At 44.6% G+C, this 21,659-nt stretch overlaps 1 protein-coding gene across 1 annotated transcript in view; it reads right to left on the minus strand.

Annotated features, from left to right (window-relative positions):
- Nucleotides 1-226: 226 nt before the first annotated feature.
- The window catches only part of SLC25A43 (solute carrier family 25 member 43), a 39,271-nt gene continuing 17,838 nt past the window's right edge, over nt 227-21,659 (minus strand). Inside the window, exons 4-5 of the mRNA XM_069463173.1 lie at nt 2,110-2,244; nt 227-1,411 (exon numbers count right to left, since the gene is read on the minus strand). Coding sequence (XP_069319274.1) covers nt 1,211-1,411; nt 2,110-2,244 — 336 coding nt within the window. The 3' untranslated portion in view covers nt 227-1,210. The remainder of the gene's footprint in view (nt 1,412-2,109; nt 2,245-21,659) is intronic.

Raw genomic sequence — 21,659 nt, forward strand, 5'->3', positions numbered from 1 at the left:
TTTTTAGTAGAGACGGGGTCTCCTTCTTGCTCAGGCTGGTTTTGAACTCCTGAGCTCAAGCGATGATCCTCCTGCTTTGGCCTCCCAGAGTGCTAGCATTGTAGGTGTGAGCCACCATGCCTGGCCAATACATTTTTCTTTGGAAAATAAAATAGGAAAAAATACTTGCAACATACTGAAAACTTTAACTTAATGTTAGATTTTAATGAATTTTTAAATACACAGATAGGCACTATTCAAAAGGTACAGTTATATAAACTTTACATAGAATTCCCAATGTAGAATAATCCTAAATTTGATTTTTAAAAAATTTGGTACACACGATTAGCCTAGAGTGTTTTTATTCAGTTACATTTTTTTGGGTGCATGTGTCAAATGTTCCATTTGGTCCTTTCTAGGCAACTGGGACGTCTTGTGAGAGTAACTTAAGTTGACTAAATAATTTATTTTCAAGGTAGGCTTGCAAAGCAAGTTAAAAAGGCAGAGAATTCAGGCCATTTGAACTGTACATGACTTCAATCCAAAGAACACCTTTGGGGACATAATTAAGCAGTCATGGTAAAAACTGCCTTTCTGAAACAAGTTTCTAAGCTTGGGATGCTTCAAATATCAGTACAGAAGGATGGCTATACTACGATAGTGATAACTTTTAAATGTTAAACACTTTCACTTAGTTTCTGATAAGGCATAATTTACACTGTGGTGTGTGCACGCAGAAGTCAGCAAAGGTTATGAGTGAAGAACAGTGGTAGTGGGAAGCTTCAGGTCAAACTGAGTGAAACGAGGCTGACATTGGTCCGTGCGAGCTTCGCATCAACTGTGAGTGACCCTGTGGCTGAGCTCATGATGTGGTATCTGCTCAGCCACTTCAACTACATGTTGCTTTGAGATGTCACGGCCATGCCCTTTCTTTGGTGTCACGTTTCTATTCAGAGTGTAAATCACACATTTTATTACTGCTAGGTTTTGGTTATAAAATCTGGTGGAATGCTATCATGACACAGTAGTGTTGGGAAACCTCCTCATGGTGCAGGTGTTCACAGGGACATTAGTTTGGGGCTCTCAGGGGGGGAATGGTCAAACAGTCTCATTTCCAAGAGCAGCAGACAGGAGTAGCCTCTCATCACGCCTCATGTGCACAATTAAGACCCTACATTTATCTGTGATTGCAACATGCCTTCAGTCAGTGCACTTCCAGTTCCATGCAGTTTCACAGAGTTGGTTTTTTAGACTTCAATTTTCCAGTTTTGAAGAACTTCTTTAATTCCCGCAATTCCTGGGGCTGCAAACTCTGATCCACCCCTGGCATCAATTTATAGCTCAGAGGAGACACAATGTAACCATTCTGGTAGAGACAGATTCTCTTGCAGAATTCAAAGGTGCTAAACATAACTCCAAAATATGGAACTATCTGTTAAAACATAAAATGAAAATTATGTTAAACTCTTAAAAAGAAAACATCAATGTGTCTGCAATCAACTTGGATGAGGTTAAACTGAGACAACAGCTGTGCGAAATACAACATGGTAACTCTTTGGAATCAGGGAAGATGACAAAAGGAAAGCTGGCATGGTGTGGGTGGGGCGGGGGGGGCGGGTAGGAATGACAGAGTGACAGAAGAACATGCCCTGGGGAAGTGCTGGGTTTGGATTCACATGCATGTAGACAATTAGACACTGCTTGTCAATACACGCTGGCCCTGACTGAAATAATTTACGTGCCAGCTAGTACAAGGTCAGTCCAGAGTTCTTAACCCTTTTTTTGGTATTGGAGTTCTTTGGGAATATGATGCACGTATGCACACACACATACATTTTTGCATATAATTTTAGGATAGGGGATTAGGTTCCCCTTAGGGGTCCATGAACCCCCACATTAGGAATCTGTACACTAAATGCTCAGCTCTTCTGGGATGGGGTATAAGATACCCCACCACTGTACAGGGCCCTCTCTCTTCAGGGCTGACAGCCAGCCTGCATTCACAGGCCTTGAGCTACCATCGGTGCAAGAGGAGGTTTTTCATGCAAACTGGCAGGGTTGGGGAGGACAAAGGAAGAGGGTAGAATTAAGAGAGGCAGAGAAGAAGCAGAGGCTGGCCACTCCTCTCACCTTCAGCAAGTTGGCTGTCAATCCATTCCAGAGCCCCAGCACTCCTTGGGTCTTCACTATCTGCCGGAAGCAGTCCGCGGCTCCTGAGAAATGGACATCTACTCCTCCACGGTGGGGAAGGAAGGGGCTCTGAGCCTGGCAGGAAATAGAAGGTGGGATGGGGTGATTTAAGCGCCAGGAAATAAATGTCCAAGTCAAAGTCACCAGTGTCTCAAGTGTGAACCGTGTGTTTTCTGTTCCTGGCCAAGATGATGCCAAAGAATGGCTGCCATAGGGTTCTTCTTGTTCCATGGGCTTAGAAGGGATATTAACATGCCATAGAATCATGACACCCTGTTCACATTTTTGTGGTTTATTTTTGTTGGAAGGAAGCAGGCATTTGGGACAGACTCAATTTTGTATTTACATTCCCTCCCAACCTATGCCCTCTGGACATGATAAACACACTCCCGTGCCCTTGACCTTTTTTTAGTGTTCTCCTGCTTCTTTGCTTTAACTGAGCCCTCCCCTGTGAAGCTCCCAAGAGGGGGCTGCTCATTTCCCCACATCACAGAAGTCCCAGGGTGGGGAGCAGAGTGATGGTGACATGTGTCTAGTTCCCTGTCTTTGTTCCCAGACCCTGCCTCCTTCATTCTGATGCCAAAAGCGCTCACCTGGGGCTCACGTCACTGAACCACACTCCTTGTCCTGCTGTCATCTACTTATTGATCTCCTGGCTACTCTTTTACATTCACTGAACACTGTGACACCTGGTGGCTCCCCCTCTCCCAGCCTCACCATCATCATAGGTAATTTCGGCACCTATAAAACAACCCCTCCCACAACCAGTTTCTGGACCTCGCCTCAGTGATCCTCACCTTCCTACCACTTTAGCCACCCCTCCTTCGGTCACCCCATGGACTTCCTCGCCACCTTTACAACTATCCTGACTGAACCCTGTTATTACCAAAGTGCCCCATCTCGGAAAGTAACTTTTTTGTCCTATAGAAAAAGAATTTTATGATCAGATGAAATGGCTTTTTGATATGCCATCTATGTGTAAAATTAGCACTATTTGTCCACTCTGATAGGGATGTCCCCTCAGAGCTGGCTTTCAGAAATGGTGATGAGGCCGGGCGCGGTGGCTCACGCCTGTAATCCTAGCACTCTGGGAGACCGAGGTGGGTGGATTGCTCGAGGTCAGGAGTTCGAGACCAGCCTGAGCAAGAGCGAGACCCCGTCTCTACTAAAAATAGAAAGAAATTATCTGGTCAACTAAAAATATATATAGAAAAAATTAGCTGGGCATGGTGGCGCATGCCTGTAGACCCAGCTACTCGGGAGGCTGAGACAGGAGGATCGCTTGAGCCCAGGAGTTTGAGGTTGCTGTGAGCTAGGCTGACGCCACGGCACTCACTCTAGCCCGGGCAACAGAGCAAGACTCTGTCTCAAAAAAAAAAAAAAAAAAGAAATGGTGTTGAGTTTAGCTTAAACGCATTTTGGTTTGTTACTAGAAGTGTCTAGCTGGGCCTGTGTGTTATTCTGTTGCAATGGAACCAAGATTTTCCATGTGGGGGGGGGGCAGTATAGTACAACATTGAGAAGCGCATAACTTTGGAGTTGAACAGCTTGGGTTCTAGTCCTGGCCTCATCACTTATTGGCCATGTGACCCTAGGCAGCGTGCCCGACCTTCTTGAGCCTCAGTTTCCTTATTTAGAAAATGGGAATAGTCCCTGCTTCATGGGACTGTTGTGGGAATGAAATTAGAAGATGCACGTAGAGCGCCTAGCAGTGCCAGGCGCACAGTAAGCACCAATCAATAGAAGCTGGCGTCGCCATTACTGTTCTGTAGAAAGTATCCTAGATATCGAGCAAATCCCTTAATCTACGTATTAGCCCTCATGTGTACTTCTGAAATCTTCCACTTCAGAAGTGCTGTGACCACAGTGTCCCCACTCATGCAGTTCCCTTGCTCCCTCTTCCAGCTAGTCATACTCCTTCAGATCATTAACCCTTCGAGTCACTTGCCCTCTCCTTTGTCTCTAAGGCCACCAGTTCCCTACTGGCTTCCTCCTTTTTCATCCTTGCAGCTCTTTTTTTTGCCTCTACTCTCAAAGTCCTTGCCCCTTGTCCTTCGACTGGTTCCCATCCATAAATCCTCTCTGCTCCCAGCTGCTCAAGACGAACAAAGGGGCAGACTGAGGCTGCTGAAGCTTCGTGGCCTCTCACCTTGGCCGGCCCTTACCAGATCCCTCAATGCTCCTACCCCGTGCCCATTTCGCCCACTGTAGCCAGATGACCTGGCCTGCTAGTCCTGGGGCAAACAAATTGTACAGGTCCTCAACTTTTTGCTTCTTTGCACATATGTCTTTTCTTCCCAGCCATGCCCTGCATCTCACACCTCTGAACTCCCCTTGGGCACCTTTCCCAAGAGACCTGCCTTTCCCCCTTAGCAAACCAATAAGCTCAAGTCCCTTCCATCTCAAAAGCAGCTCTTTCCTCCCATCCTAACTTTGCCCTTCAGATACTGCCCAATCTCTCATTCCCAAATTAACACACGGTACAGTAACCTTGCTTCGGTGTAAAGTTCTAGGAGTTTGAACACATGTATGGGTCTGTGTGACCACAACCACCGTCAGGATCCAGAACTGTTCCCTCTCCAACCCCTGCAAATTCTCATGGGCCGGCCCCTTATAGGCAAGGCCTGCCCCACCTATACCCCAGGTACCCCCTGATCTGTCCTCCACCCCTATAACTTTATCTTTTGAGGATGTCATATAAATGGATGCAGAACCTTTTGGGACTGGCTGCTTTCACTCAGCATAATGCCTCTGAGGTTCATCAATGTTGTTGTGTTCAGCAATAGTTCATTGATTTTATTGCTGAGGAGTATTCCTTTTTTGGATCTACCACAGTCTGTTTATCCATTCACCTACTGAATGTCATCTCATTCCCTTTTCATTTGTGCTTCCTGAAATGGTTGTCTGCTCTGGCTGACTCCACTTCCTAACCACCCCCCCCCCCCGCCCCCCCCCCCCCCCCCCCCGCTCAGGGCTCTGCACATTCATTGCAATCTGGCATCTGTCGCCGTTTCTTTCTTTTTTTTTTTTTGAGACAGAGTCTGGCTCTGTTGCCCGGGCTAGAGTGCCGTGGTGTCAGCCTAGCTCACAGCAACCTCAAACTCCTGGGCTCAAGCCATCCTCCTGCCTCAGCCTCCCGAGTAGCTGGGACTACAGGCATTCGCCACTATGCCCGGCTAATTTCTTTCTATTTTTGAGTAGAGACAGGGTCTCGCTCTTGCTCAGGCTGGTCTCGAACTCCTGACCTCGAGCGATCCTCCCGCCTCGGCCTCCCAGAGAGCTAGGATTACAGGCGTGAGCCACCGCGCCCAGTCTGTCACTGTTTCTCTACTTCACGGATTCTGGCCAGGCCGCTATCTTTTCCCTGCTTTCCTTTCTCCAGAGCACACAATTGCCTTTTAATATTTGGTATAATTTACTTATCTATTTTCTTTATTTGTTTGCTCCTCCCCTACAACTAGAATTTCAGCTCCCATAGAAAGAGGGATTTTTTTTTGTCTGTTTGGTTCATTGCTGTATCTTCAGTAGCCTTAGCACATAGTAGATAATCACTAAAAACTTGAATAAATGAAACATATTCAATTACTGATCTCCTAATCACCAAATTCAATGGATACTTTTAGGCTATTTTCTTATTAGATTTTTTTGGCAATATTTGGCACTGATAACTGGCAACTCTTTGTCTTTCTCAATTTATACACCCTTTCTAGGAAATTCTACTATAGCTATGGCTTTAAACACTCAAATCTTTACATTCGGCCCTGACCTCCAAAATCATGCATTCAACTGCCTACTGGAAATTTCCTACGGGTACCAAAAACTTGACACATCTAGAATCCATTGTTGCTTTTCTCCTTGACCCTGTCAAATTTATTCTTTCCTCTGTATTTCTTATCTCAGTGAAATGGCCCAATTGTTCGATCAGCTGCCCCAAGCCAGAGACCTGAGATTCCTTCATTTTGCTCACCCCTGTGGCCCCATCCAAGCAATCATCAAATCTTGTCAATTCCATCTTCTAAATAGAGTATTTCTCGGATCTAGCCCCTCCTCCCCATCCCCACAGCCACTCCCTTAGTTCAGGGTACCATCATTTCATGCATGTATTACTGCAACAGTCTCTTACTGGCCTCCTGCATCCACTCTTGTCCTTTCCAATTCATCCTTCACACTGCAGCCAGAACGCACTGCTAAGATTCCAGTTAAGACCACTGACTCTGTTGACTTCCTACCACCTATAGGATGAAATCCAAGCGCCTTAGAATGACAACTCCTTCAAAGAGGCCTCTTTCACAATTGTATTGTAATCATGTCTGATTTACATGTCTCTTTTTCCCAGCGGGCCCAGCACTCTGTGAGGACTGGTTCTTGTTAATTTCTATATCTCCAGTGCCTTAACCAGCTGCCACATGGCCGGTCCTCAATGAACGGTTTGCTGAATGAATGCATAAAATGCCCAGTATAGGAGTAGATTGGAATTTTTAAAGCATTTTGACATAATCTTATGCACAAATTATAAAAATCGTGCGTCGAGACCTACACAATATAATGTAGAATCTTTTTAGAAGACAAATATCAAAATTCACATTATTTCATTGCTCTCTTCACAACACATTGTAGATAGTTCTATTTTACTAAGACGCAGTGGCATAATACAAAATATCATACATGTAGTTGTCAATGGAAAAGAAGCCAAACTCTGTAAAATAATTTAAAGAGGTTTATTCTGAGCCAAATTTAAGGACCATGGCCCAGAGCCATGCCCAAGAAGCCTTGAGCAAGTAGACTCGCTGTGATTGGGTTACAGTTTGGTTTTATACATTTCAGACAGACAGGAATTACAGGTAAAGTCATAAATCAATATGTGGAAGGCATACATTGGTTTGGCCCGAAAAGGTGGGACATCTCAAAGTGGGGGGCTTACAGGTTATAGGCTTGGAATGTTTTAAGTTCAGATAAGGAAGTCTATTAATCAGAGACAAGCTACCAGCCATATATTTGTTGTGTAAATTGAGGACCAGCAGGTTTGTCTTGTGTAGCCTTAGGCCTGTTAATGAGTTACAAAGGATATCTACAAGAAGGGAGGGGGGCATGGTAAGGCATGCCTGACCTCCCTTCTCATGGCCACCAAATCAGTTTTAGGGTATCCCCTTGGCCAAGAGGGCATCCATTTAGTCAGCCACTGGGGGAGAGCCTTAAGATTTTATTTGAGTTCACCGCAGTCCATAATAATATTACTATCGCCAGTAATAATAAATACCTGCTGATATTTACTGATTGCTTATATGCCTGTTACAGTTGAGGAAACTGAGGCTCGGGGACAGGCTAAGTGATCTGACCAAGGTCATACAGCTAGTAACTAACACATTTTATTCTGTTTTATATTATAGTTAGTATTTTCATATCCCTTTCCCCTGGGAGACTATGAGATCTCTGATGGCTGGGACCCTGTCTTATCCAGCTTTTCTCTCCTCCAGCCTTCCATAAAAATCTATAGAAGATATGAATGAATTACAATCAGGGAAGCAGTACAAAAACTCAATTTTAGTGATTCGAACCAGGCCTTCTGAACTCTTGTTCTTTGCTGTCTAGGACCATGAAACCTAGCTCTTTCTTGGTTTCCTTCTGATTACTAGATCTTCAAGGCATTGATTATTCTAGGTCCTGATAACCCAGAATCCCCAAATCACAGACTCAAATCAGAAAAGGACCTTAAGATCTTTCAGTCCAATTATTCATTTTACAGATGAAAATCCAAGACCTTGAGAGGAAGAAGAAGACTTAACTAAAGCCCCTGGTTAGTGAAGACAGATCCTCCGCCTACTGGTGCACTGCAATCTGCACTCTAGGATCCTACCTCCTGGTGACTGTCTGACCTTGGCCTCTAGGTTCCAAGGCTTAAAACCACAATTTGTGCTGCACCTGACAGCTACCTAACTCACCCCACTAACTGTTGCTACATAGCCCTGGCAATGACAGTAATCATCTTGTCCAAGTTAGACTTGAGCTTCTCTTGTGACTCCCCTGCCCCACTATAAGGACATTCAATAGACCACACGGTTAAATGTCACTAATTCCAACTAGTGGGTATGTGTACAAGGGAATCAGTCTAAATTAGTGCAACTGCAATTATGGAATTTTGGAAAGACATTCCATTTTATTATATATGACTGAAACTAGATGCATGAAGGACAACCTAGTAGAGACAGTTTTCAGGCTCTACTTTCATGCATAGTTGAGTGGTTTGTAGGAGGCTAAGTAGAGCACAAACATTCTGCATGTGGGCTTTAGCATCACTCAGACCTGGATTGGAACTTTTGTCTCTTCTGCTCACTAGCTATTTGATCTTAAGTTCCTTAATTTCTCTGAGCTTCAATTTCCTCATTTCAAAAATGAGTATGATAATACCTACCTACCTCTTAGCGTTGCTATGAAAATTAAATGAGACAATTAAGAGTACCAGGAACATAAATGCTTAATAATGTTAGCCATTATTAGTAGTAAATAGGTATTTCAGTAGGCTTTAAAAGCAACTTTTTTTTTTTTTTTTTGAGACAGAGTCTCACTCTGTTGCGCAGGCTAGAGTGAGTGCCGTGGCGTCAGCCTAGCTCACAGCAACCTCAAACTCCTGAGCTCAAGCGATCCTCCTGTCTCAGCCTCCCGAGTAGCTGGGACTACAGGCATGCACCACCATGCCCGGCTAATTTTTTCTATATATATTTTTAGCTGTCCATATAATTTCTTTCTATTTTTAGTAGAGATGGGGTCTCGCTCTTGCTCAGGCTGGTCTCGAACTCCTGAGCTCAAACGATCCGCCCACCTCGGCCTCCCAGAGTGCTAGGATTACAGGCATGAGCCACCGCGCCCGGCCAAAAGCAACTTTTTTTAATGAAGAGTTTAAATATCTCTATAATCATGCTGTTTATATGATTACTTTGCTTACTAAGCCCTGGGTTATTAGAATTTTAGGTTAGTGGCATGCAAATTAACGGGGTTTCATAATTCTTTATATTAATGATTGTTGTACCTGTCCTCATTAATCCAGATTGAAGGATCAATTTTCTTTTCTTTTTCCTTTTTTTTTTTTTTTTTGAGACAGGGTCTCCCTGTGCTATCTGGCCTAGAGTGCAGTGGCGTCATCATCACAGTTCACTGCAACCTCAAACTCCTGGGCTCAAGCGATCCTCCTGCCTCAGCCTCCCGAGCAGCTGGGACTACAGGCATGTGCCATGACGCCTGGCTAATTTTTCCATTTTTTGTAGAGACGGGGTCTTGCTCTTGCTCAGGCTGGTCTCAAACTCCTGGCCTCAAGCAATTCTCTTGCCTCGGCCTCCCAGAGTGCTAGGATTACAGGCGTGAGCTAAAGGATCAATTTTGTATGCTTTAAATATAGAATTCTCCATCAAGGTGAAGGGTGAAGCTTTTGGGTTAGGCCTTCTCTTTGAGGTGCAGTAATAAGCAAACACAGACCAGAGTATGAGAAACAGAGCATGAAATGGACAAGCCGAGTCTCCCAGCCTGGAGTTACAGTAGCCAAAATGGTCAGGGATTCTTTGGTGAACATCTTACTTTAAAGTGTTTCCCTTAGCACTGTTCAGACCCGGCCTCCTTTCCCTCTTACCTCTTTAATAAAGAACTGTTGCCAAAGAGCTATTAAGCCTCTTTTTCCCTTAGAAAAAAAATCTGCCTAATCACAAGACTTCAAGTTCTTCCTGATAACATAAGACTGAAATATTGGAAAGAGGAAATTATGTCCATGTAAGGTTACTAATAAGAAAGTAACCTTTTTATTCTGCTATAAAATAATATTATTTGATTTATCTTCTGCCAGTTTCCGGTAAGAACTCAAAAAGCCCCGAGTCATGAGTCAAGGTAATATTTCTGCAGCCTGGTGCCCCCAACCACAACTAACATAAAAAGACACTAAGTTACATGAGTTATATACAGGTTAATTAATTAATATAATCAACTTGTGACAGATCAAGGGCCATCTGTATTCAGTCTTAGGACCTTAACAGTCTAGCAATTTCTTTACTTCACTCCACCTCCGCCGCCAGGTCCCCAGTGCCCACGCGGATCGTCACAGAAGCTTCCTTAGTGGTCTCCTTGCCTGCTCCTTCTAATAGTCTATTCTCTACAGTAATTTTAAAAAATAAGATCCTTTTACTCACTTGCTTAAAATTTTTTAATGGGCTGGGCGCGGTGGCTCACGCCTGTAATCCTAGCACTCTGGGAGGCCGAGGCGGGAGGATCGCTCGAGGTCAGGAGTTCGAGACCAACCTGAGCAAGAGTGAGACCCCGTCTCTACTAAAAAATAGAAAGAAATGATTTGGACAGCTAAAAATATATATATAGAAAAAATTAGCCGGGCATGGTGGCACATGCCTGTAGTCCCAGCTACTCGGGAGGCTGAGGCAGGAGGATCGCTTGAGCCCAGGAGTTGGAGGTTGCTGTGAGCGAGGCTGATGCCACGGCACTCTAGCCCAGGCGACAGAGTGAGACTCTGTCTCAAAAAAAAAAAAAAAAATTTTTAATGACTTAACATCACACCAAGAATAAAATATAAATTTCTTACTGGAGCCTATAAGCTGTGGTGGTAAAATGGTACTGAGTGTTTAACACCTGCTTTCCCGGAGGAATATTTAAAAAGCTCTGAGTTGTAGCATTTACCAACTTCAACAATTTAAATACTCCCACCATGGCTGGTTTCAAGCTACCAAATGTGAGGTCAATTAGCTTCCAAATTTCCTGGAATTTAACAGTACATTAGTTCCCCTAAGCCAGTAGGAACGGGCTCCAGCACACACTACCTGTAGGCTACGAGGCCCCACGTGATCTGCCTTGCCCACCTTTTCAACTTTGTCTTGGGTCACTCTTTTGCTCATGTGCTACACTTCAACTGCTCTGGCCTTCTTTCTGCTCTCCTCTGCCTGATGATTTCCAAATTCCTACCTCCAGCTCCTATCTCTCCTCTGAGCCACAGGACCATGTAAGCAACTACCTACTTGACGTCTCCACTCAGAAGTCTAACAAACATCTCAAACTTCTTTTTTTTTTTTTTTTTTTGTTGAGACAGAGTCTCACTTTGTTGCCCAGGCTAGAGTGAGTGCCGTGGCATCAGCTTAGCTCACAGCAACCTCAGACTCCTGGGCTTAAGCGATCCTACTGCCTCAGCCTCCCGAGTAGCTGGGACTACAGGCATGCGCCACTATGCCCGGCTAATTTTTTTTCTATATAGATTTTTAGTTGTCCATATAATGTCTTTCTATTTTTAGTAGAGACGGGGTCTCGCTCAGGCTGGTCTCGAACTCCTGACCTTGAGCGATCCACCCGCCTCGGCCTCCCAGAGTGCTAGGATTACAGGCGTGAGCCACCGCGCCCGGCCCTCAAACTTCATATGTCTCAATCAGAACTCTTGATTATACTCCACTCCAATCCTGACACTGTCCTCTAGTTTTCCTCCTGTCAGCAAATGCTACTGCCATCAATCTACTGCTTGGTCCAAAAACCTGAGCCCCCCCCCCCCTTAAGTTTTCTCAGTCTCTTTCTACAACCTAATTCATCCACCAGCCAAGTTCAAGTGACTCCAAATGTCCTAAACTATCCTCCTCCTAGTCCAAGTCCAAGCCACCACCATCTTTCACCTACACTACTACAACTGCTCAGAGCTGGTCTACCTGCCTTATTCCCCATACGGCAGTCAGCTGATGTGTTCAGGTTACTCCCTTGACTTCAGCTCTTCAGTGGGTCCCCACTGCCCTCGGGATAAAGTCCAGACTCTTTGATCTGGCTTAGCAGGCTCTCCACGACCTGCCCTCTGCCTACTTCTCAGTCTGATCTCCTGCTACTTCCTGCATTATATTTTATGCATCAGATACTTTTCAGGTCCCCTGCCAGTATCTTGCCATCATCTCTCTTGAGCAAGGGCCAGTTTCCTTACCCATTCCCTGACCTCTCCAATTCAGTCTCCACATTGCAGCCAGGTACCCTTCCAAACTCATCAGAAGCTGCCCATGTTTTGCTCAGAAACTTTCAATAATTCCCAACTTTCCAAAGAAAATATTTCAAGAAGAAAAGTTTTCCAAAGACGTTTTCCAAAGAAGTTTTCTAAAGACAAAAACCTAACAGAATTCAAAGCCCTTTACAAATTGGCCCCTCCCTACCTGTTGTCCCAGTATCATTTCCCACTACCACCCTGTGATGATTAATTTCATGTGTCAACTTGGTTAGGCCATAGTACCCAGATATTTGGTCAAACACCAGTCTAGATGTTGCTGTGAAGGCATTTTTAACTTATTTTTAAACTTTTATTTTCAGTTATTATGGTACATATTTAGATGGTACTTGTGTATATATTTATATGGTACATGTGATGTACCATATAGGCATACAATGTAAATTAATCAAATCAGGGTAATTAGGGCATCTATCACCTCAGGCATTTATCATTTCTTTCTGTTAGGAACATTTCAATTCCACTCTTTTAGTTATTTTAAAGTATACCCTAATTTGTTGATTATAGTCACTTTGTGCTATCAAATATTGTTCATTCTGTCTAACTATATTTTTGCACCCATTAACCATCCTCACTTTATTCCCCCCTCCCTGCTACCCTTTCCAGCCTCTGATAACCATCATTCTACTTTCTGTCTCCATGAGATCAATTGTTTTAATATTTAGCTCCCACATATGAGTGAGAACATGTGAGATTTGTCTTTCTGTGCTTGGCTTATTTCACGTAACATGATGTTCTCCAGTTCCATCCATGTTGTTGCACATGGCAGGATTTCAGTCTTTTTGTGGCTGTATAATGTTCCATTGTGTATATGTACCATAATTTCTTTATCCATCCATCCATTGATGGACACTCAGGCTGATTCCATATCTTTGCTACTGTGAATAGTGCTGCAATAAACATGGGAGTGCAGATATCTTTTCAATATACTGATTTCCCCTCCTTTGGCTATATACCCAGCAGTGGGATTGCTGGATCATATGGTAGTTCTACGTTTAGGTTTTTGAGGAACCTCCATATTGTTTTCCACGGTGGTTGCACTGATTTACATTCCCACTAACAGTGTACGAAGGTTTCCCTTTCTCTACATTCTTGTCAGCATTCATTATTGCCTTTTTGATAAAAGCCATTTTTTTTAAGACAGAGTCTTGCTCTGTCACCCCAGTTACAGTGCAGTGGCATCATCTCTCCCTCTCTCCCTCCGTCCATTCCTTTTCTTAAACTTTACGTACCTCCTTCTCTTTTTTAAACTTTTTATTGTGCAAAATCTCAAACACATACAAAAGTAGAGAGGATAGTAAAACGAACACAAAGCTCCATCACCCAGCTTCAACAATTAGCAATACATGGCCAATCTTTTTTTATCTCTGTCCCACAAGACATCGTTTCAAGTCATCTGATTTGTAGATTATTAATAATTGTTATGTTTCTCTAAACTATGCCTCCTTAAAATGTATATATAAACACCATTATCACACCTAAAATTTATAATTCCTTAATATCATGTATCTAGTTAGTGTTCGCATTTCCTTGATTACGTTATAACTGTTTTCCAGTGTCTTTGGTTCAATCAGCCTCTCTCCCTATCTTGTGCTCCCTTAGCTTTTTGTTTAGGCCTCGGCTGTGACACACTCTACCTTGTATGAGTTAAGCGGGTGCAAGTCTTAATGCTCCCTCCCAGGCAGCAAGCTCATGGGAGCAGGCACGGGGCCTTCCTCATCACCCTAGCTTTTCAGGGTCTGCTTCCTTTCACTGCATATACCCCACACTCATTCAATTTCAAATCACTTTCCTCTCAATGTCAGTGTCACTAGTAGCTTTTTCCAATGCAGCTGTTTGCCTGTGAGCAGCCTCACATAAGCCACAAGGATGGCCATGAAATAAAGAAATGGCCAATGCTGACTAAGTGCTAGGTGTCAGGCATCCCACTGAGTGCTTTCTATGTACCATCTCATTTAATCCTCCCAAAAGCCTCATGAAAGAGGTAGTATTATCTTATCAGCCCTATTTATTTATTTTTTGAGACAGAGTCTCACTCTGTTGCCCAGGCTACAGTGAGTGCCATGGCATCAGCCTAGCTCACAGCAACCTCAAACTCCTGGGCTCAAGTGATCCTCCTGCCTCAGCCTCCCGAGTAGCTGGGACTACAGGCATGTGCCACCATGGCCAGCTAATTCACGATTATTAATGGTATTGTTATCATTATCTAAACTTACAGAAGAGACAAGTATGCTGAAGACCAGACCAACCCACTACACTGGAATGCTAGACAGCCATTTGCCCAAACTCTATCTTATTAGTAAACAAAAATGAAATATGCCAGACTAGTCACAAGGACCTGAACTTAAATCCTCCTCCTACACAAACCCAGACAACCATCCCTTAGCTGTCTAGTCAAGACCCACAGCTCCCAGGATGAGCACGCTGGATTCTGTAGCCTGGCATCTGAAAAAATCAGGAGAGCCAGGCCTGGCTCTGTCACCACCTGTATTACCTCGCCAAGTTGTTTAACTCCTTGAACTTTAGTTTCCTCACATGTCAAGTGAGGAGACTGAAACTACATGACCCTGAAGCCCGTTTCCAGATCCCATAATCCAAGCTGCTGGCCCAGCTCTGTGCTCCTTTCTGCCTCGAGGACGTCAACCCTGCCATTTCCTCTGCCTTATTAAGTCTGTCTTATTGATCACAATTAAACATCGCTGCCCCAGGGAAGTCTCCTCAGGTCTCCCCCACTAAATCAGGAGGCTGCTGGATACTTCTGATCACAGTGTACTTTTCCTTCATGGCACTTAACACAGTTTGTAATGATCTGGTGTATAATTATTTCTTTCACAGGCACTCCCGCCCCCAGCCGCTCCATCTCCCAGACATAAACACTAGGAGGGCAGCAGCCACATTTGCTGTGTTTATGGTTTTATCCCCAGAGCTCACCGATATGCACAGTACAGGTGCTTAATACATACTGGAGGAAAGAAAGAGCAAACTTGCGGTAGATAAAAATAAACAACAAATACTTAAAACCAAACCACTTGACTGTTTCCGTGATAAATTCCACAGAGGCCTTCTAACGGAGGCAACAATTTGGTTATTCATTCTTTCCATGAGTACTAAAATAATTAAACAATATTTATAAAGATGTAAAACACATATGCCCTTTGACCAAAGCCAAAATGCTAGGAATTCATTCTACAGATAATATGTTACAAGGATATATGTTACCACATTGTTACTAATAGCAAAAGATTGGAAATCATCTAAATGCCCACCAATAGGGGACTAGCTAGAGAAACAGCATATCATACTATGCAATACTGTGTCACAATTTAAAAATATGTGGTAGCTCTAACTGGACTGATATGGGATCATCTCCAAATGATGAAAAAAAAAAAAAACAGGGTGCAGAAGATTATATGTAATATATTGCTGACTACCCAAAAACAGAACATAAATGTGCATGTTTTTGTGGATCTTTGCACAGACAATCTTTGGAAAGATAGAGGTAAGACACTGCTAACAACAGTGTTGACTCAGGGGAGAACTGGGTGGCTAAGGGACAATGGTTGCGGAGACTTACTTTTCAGTGTACACTTGTGGCACCTTTTGGATTTTGCACAGTGTGCATGTGTTACCTACTCAAAAGACAGAATACTTCATTTAAAACAAGCATTGGCCATGTGCGGTGGCTCACGTCTGTAATCCTAGCACTCTGGGAGGCCAAGGCGGGAGGATCACCCGAGGTCAGGAGTTTGAGACCAGCCTGAGCAAGAGTGAGACCCCGTCTCTACTAAAAATAGAAAGAAATTATCTGGACAACTAAAAATACATAGAAATAATTAGCCAGACATGGTGGCGCATGCCTGTAGTCCTAGCTACTCAGGAGGCTGAGGCAGGAGGGTCACTTGAGCCCAGGAGTTTGAGGTTGCTGTGAGCTAGGCTGACGCCACGGCACTCTAGCCTGGGCAACAGAGTGAGACTCTGTCTCCAAAACAAAACAAAACAAAACACCCAAGCATTAACAAGGAGAGATAGAAGAAAGAAAAGGGAAAAAATTAGTAGAGAAAAGAAAAGAGCCTTCCAGCCAGAGCACACAGGAGCTCGGAATCTTTGGCTGGTTATTTAGAAACAGCTTGCATCTTCTGTGGATGTGGAGGACACAACCTGAAGACCAAGCTGTCCAATTCCCAAACCATCTGAGGACACACATCCACGGAAAGTAGTTGCGGAGGAAGGCTTTTGTCTTTTGGCAAATCCTAAGCAATCAAACAAAAAAAGCCAATCGTAGTGGAGTTAAAGGACCTTCATGGCCTGTGAACCACATGACCCGTGTTCCCCTTGGCAGAGCCAGTACAGCTGGGAAGCACCCGGGCTCTGCACCGGGGATGGTCGCACAACGGGGGTGTAGGCAGCTGCCTCTCGGCATGGCACCTGGTCCCCTCCAGAGTGAATGCCTCCCATGTCAGCAGCAGGCCAGAGGGATGACTTGCTGCTCAGAGAGCCTGCGATCATGGTGGGGGAAGCGAGCAAACAAAAGCAGGTTAGTATTCAGCTCAGACAGAGAGAAGAGAAACAGTTCCTGTGTGAACTATTGGGGGGTGGGGGTGGGGAAACCGAAAGGGCAGTTGGGCCCAACGGGAGAAACCAATTGAGATACAAGTGAGCAGAGCACGCTAAGGCCACAGGAGCAGCACGCAGGGGAGTGGCAGCCAACTTTTAGTCACCTTGACTGGGGGTGAGATTGGGTAGGAAGGGTGAGGGAAAAGATTTGGAAGATGACAGTTTCCAGAAGGCTGGGAATATACAGATTTGTGTGGTGCTTGCACACGGCAGCCTCTCAGGGAATGCCTGTTAAACTAACTAAACCAAAGAACAATTAACTCTCCCTCTCACCCCTGCTCATTGTTAGCCATAGAGATCGAGGGTCTATGAAGGTTCTGTGACCTCGGCTCACTTGTGTGTTTATAGCAGTCATAGGAAACATAGAAACACACCAAGACTGGCTTTTATAGTTCTGATCAGGCCTTCCATGCTGTGCATAGATTCTGAAGAGATGCTTGAAGGACAATACCCATAGCACCTCGGGCGTTATCAAGAGTATTTATTATGCGCCAGTAGAGCCGAGTTCAGTCTTCTCTGCAAGTATATGAGGTAGGCACTATTATTATCCCCATGTTTTATAGATGAGGAAGATGAGGCTCAGAGGGGTTATGTGGATGTACCCAAGTTCACATGGGAGTCAGGGTTGAGGCTGGGATCCAAAGGCCACACTGTTACCCATCGAACTAGTCTGCCCTTTATAGCCTTAAGGTGAACACAGCCATCAAAAACAAACAAGCGAAAGCTATGTGGAAAAAAGGAGGTGAAAATTGGTGCTTGGTCTCCAAAGCTGTCTGGAAGCCAGCGGAGGGGTCAGCAACCTCGTGTCTTCATACCCTTCTGACAGCAGGGGCTGCCTATGAATGCTCACAGCTGGCTGCAGGGCTTTCCTGGTCGACGGCAGGCCTTTTCTAGGACCTTCCTTTCCCTCTTCCCTACCCCTCTCTTCACTCCCACTCTGAGGGGGGAGGAGGAGGGAGAGCAGGAAGCTCCTGTCTGAGCTGCTGTTACTGTTTAGCTGGAGCTCAGAGCAGCCTGCTTAGTGCAGGGAGCCCATTTTGATTCCCAGACCTTTAACTCCAAAGGAATACGCCAGCCCAGGTCAGAAGAAAAGGGCAGAGTGATTTTAGGTTCAGTGGAATTAGGAAGGCTCCTCCCTACTCCCTCCTTGCCTGCCCTCTAGGGACAGTCTTGTTGCCATGATCAACAACTGCCATCCCTAAAGTATCTAGGGCACTCTATATAGACCTTTGGAAAAAACAAAAGGGAGGACGTTCCTTTCCCTTTGCTTTAATAATAATGCTCAAACAAGGCCACCTTGCCTAAGGGATGTCCAGACATCTACCTGGATTTGAAAAGCATCCTTTTTTCGGACTGCCAAGGCAATGCTACTCACTTAGACAGAAGAGGCCAGACTTAAAAGGAAGATGACAGCAGGGAGTTGAAAACGCAACCAGCTAAAGGTAAGGTTCCCATCCTTTCCTACCTCCCCGAGAGCTCAGAACCCAGCGGTATTTATACTTTCAGACAGGTAATTCGGCTCTGTTAGAAAAATAGAGCTCTATTCCTACTGAGGATAGATGCTATGCCAACCAAGAAATGTTGAAGTAGGCAGAAAACCGGAAACTCTTTTAATACCTCCTAGCAGGGTGATGAGAACAATTTACTCTCCCCTTCTGGGGCTTTGCTCCTGCTCCCCGCAGGGAAGCTGAGAGAGCCAGTGGGGCTTTCCTCCCAGTCCCTCTGAGCAGCTGTGGTCAGCTCATGGCTGGCCAAAGGTCCATGGCTGCTGAATGGTCTATGCCTGTGGCTCAATGCTCTATTACAATCTGAGTCAAAGCCGCAAATACAGCCTTCCACTGCCAGGCTGCCAGGGACTAAAGAGAGCCCCTGGACAGCCTAGTTTTCCAAAGATGTTTTTTTCTCTCTAACCTGAGTTAACCATTCCCTGGCCAAAGCCAGGCTTGTTACAGTCTGAATGTTTGTGCCTTCCCTAAATTCATCTGTTGAAATCCTGACCCACAACGTGATGGTTTTAGGAGGCAGGGCCTTTGGAAGGTGATTAATGAATAGGATTAGATTCCTTACAAAAGAGACCCCAGAGAGCTAGCTCGCCCTTCCCATCCTGCGAGGTTACAGTGAGAAGGTATCATCTATCTATGAACCAGGAAGCGGGCCTTCACCAGATACCAAATCTACATTGATCTTGGACTTCCCAGCCTCCAGAACGGTGAGAAAGAAATTTCTGTTGTTTATGAGCCACCTAGTTTATAGTATTTTGTTACGGCAGCCTGAACAGATTAAGACAAGCCTCTAGGAATGAGCCCCTGTACACTTGGTGGATAAAGGAAGGGCCTGATCAAGGAAAGACCTAGGTTCACATCCGAACCCCAGCACTTACTGGCTATGTGACTATTGGGCAAGTGACTTACCCTCTGTGCCTTGTTTCCTCATCTATAAAGTTGGAAGAATAATAGTACTTATTTCATAGGGTCAATAAAGAAGATTAAATGGGACAAGAAACTGCCTTATGCATATTAAATGGCCAATAAATGGTAGTTATTATATTATAATTTTTTAATCCCGGGGAAGGCTTTCCTGTCATCACTTCCTTTGACATAGTTTGTCTCCATCCTTGTCCCTGAGAAAAGCCTCCCCACCAAAGGAGAGCAAAGACTTACATACAGTCATTTAGATGTGGTCACATTTATGGAAACCAACCAACTAACAAATACAGTTGACCTTTGAACAACACAGGTTTGAATTGCACTGGTCCACTTACATGTGGATGTTTTCCAATAAATGCAGTCAGCCCTCCATATGTGTGGGTTCCGTATCCACAACCAAACTTGGGATGTGAAACCCACATATATGGAGGTCTGACTTTTTGTATCCATAGGTTCTGCAGGGCCTACTGTGGGCCTGAGCATGAGTAGATTTTGGTATCTGTGGGGGGGGGGTTATACTGGAACCAATGCCCCTGGAATACTGAGGAACAACCACTTAACTTTGATGGTGCTATGATTTGTGAAGCACTTCCAGGCACCACACAAAGCACTGGGAGGCTGGAATGAAGAGGGTGTGTAAATCAAAATGGTGTCAAGATTTTTTCCCTCCATCCTTTTAAGCATATTTGCCTATCTTGAAATGTTAACAGCTATTTTCACTGAGATGCATAGAACCTGACTGCTAGGGTAGGAGGTAGAAGACAGTGCATTCTCAGAGCAAAGTGCATAGGCAGTTTTAGAGGATAAGCAGAGGTTTTCCTAGGGCAGCAGGCTGGGGAGAGGGCAGGCTTGGGTGTTCTTATGTCCAGCTCGGGTAGGTACAACCACATGGATTTGGGGCTCACTCGGTGGCAGCTAAAGTTCAATTCCCTATTCACGGACAGTGAGATGTCCTAAGCTGGCCCTGAACTTCATTCATTTTTTAATGAGTATCAGGTGCCTGCTCCATGAGGCTGTGTGTCATGGGGATATACAAATTTGTAAGACATACTTCCTGCGGGGAGTTAGCTACGCTCCCAGGCAAAAGCAGGTCCCTTGGCAGGGTCATCACAAGAGATATGGAAATAATAGAAAATAGAGAATAGAGCAATAATAAAGAGACACAGAGACGAAAGTATAGTTTTAAAGATGGCGAGTCAATGGGTCCTCCAGCATTCCCGTGAGCTGTGAGGCCTTGAGTGAAGGCCCACATCAGTATTTACTGGTGCAGCGATTAGTTGCCAGCAGTAACAGATTTACATAATGACAGGTAATTCATTTAGGTTTTAGGTCTCCCCAAAAGCTTCTAGAGATCCCTTAATTAACTCTATCTACGTGAGCAAACAGTTACAAAATCTTTCTAAGATAAACTTCTAAGTCCTAAGATAAAATTATTACTTATCAGAAAGGCTAAGAAATATAGAAGCTCTGGCCAGGCGCAGTGACTCACACCTGTAATCCTAGAACTCTGGGAGGCCGAGGAGGGAGGATTGCTTGAGCTCAGGAGTTCGAGACCGGCCTGAGCAAGAGCAAGACCCCATCTCTATTATAAATAGAAAGAAATTGGCCAAACAACTAAAAATAGAAAAAATTAGCCAGACACGGTGGTGCATGCCTGTAGTCCCAGCTACCTAGGAGGCTGAGGCAGGAGGCTGAGGCAGGAGGATTGCTTGAGCCCAGGAGTTTGAGGTTGCTGTGAGCTTGGCTGATGCCACGGCACTCTAGCCCAGGCAAGAGAGTGAGACTCTGGCTCAAAAAAAAAAAAAAAAAAAAAAAAAAAAAAAAAAAACAACTATAGAAGCTCTATATTTCTTTATCTAGTTTCTTGTTGATTGAGACAGGTAGTCAGGAGTGAAGCAGGAACTGTCCCTTAGGCCGACTGTCTCTAGCTGCAGGTGTCTGTTGGGTGGGTATTCTTTGATCAGTTTTCAACCTGTGACCACACACTGAGCCTTGTCCTACAGAGGCATCAGGCACAAATAGCCTTCAGGTCTGAGACAGCGTCGCCATGCAAAATGCTCCCATCTGTGAGATGCCTTCCTGAGGTGAGGCAGCTTTTTTGATTTATGAACTAACACATTCACATATTCCTTCAAGGCAAAGTCCTGCAAAACTCCTGAAATCTTTTACGTCTCTTTATAGGCCAACAACTTCCCATATGCAAAGAGCTTGCAATCTGGGGGGGGGGGGAAGGGACACAAAAGATTATAATATAAGGAAGCACATGGCATGGGCCATGAGAAAGGTACAGCAAGAGTGAGCTATGGACATTCAGAAGGGGGAGACTCCTTCTGCTTGGGGAGGTGAGAGAAGACTTCAGGGGGTGGCTTTGATAGGAAAGAGACAGCAGGGCAATGGTGTTGAGATGAGAAAAGGTGGGAAAACGCTATGGAAAATAA

The sequence above is a fragment of the Eulemur rufifrons genome, chromosome 30, assembly GCF_041146395.1.
Source record: "Eulemur rufifrons isolate Redbay chromosome 30, OSU_ERuf_1, whole genome shotgun sequence".
Classification (NCBI taxonomy): Eukaryota; Metazoa; Chordata; class Mammalia; order Primates; family Lemuridae; genus Eulemur; species Eulemur rufifrons.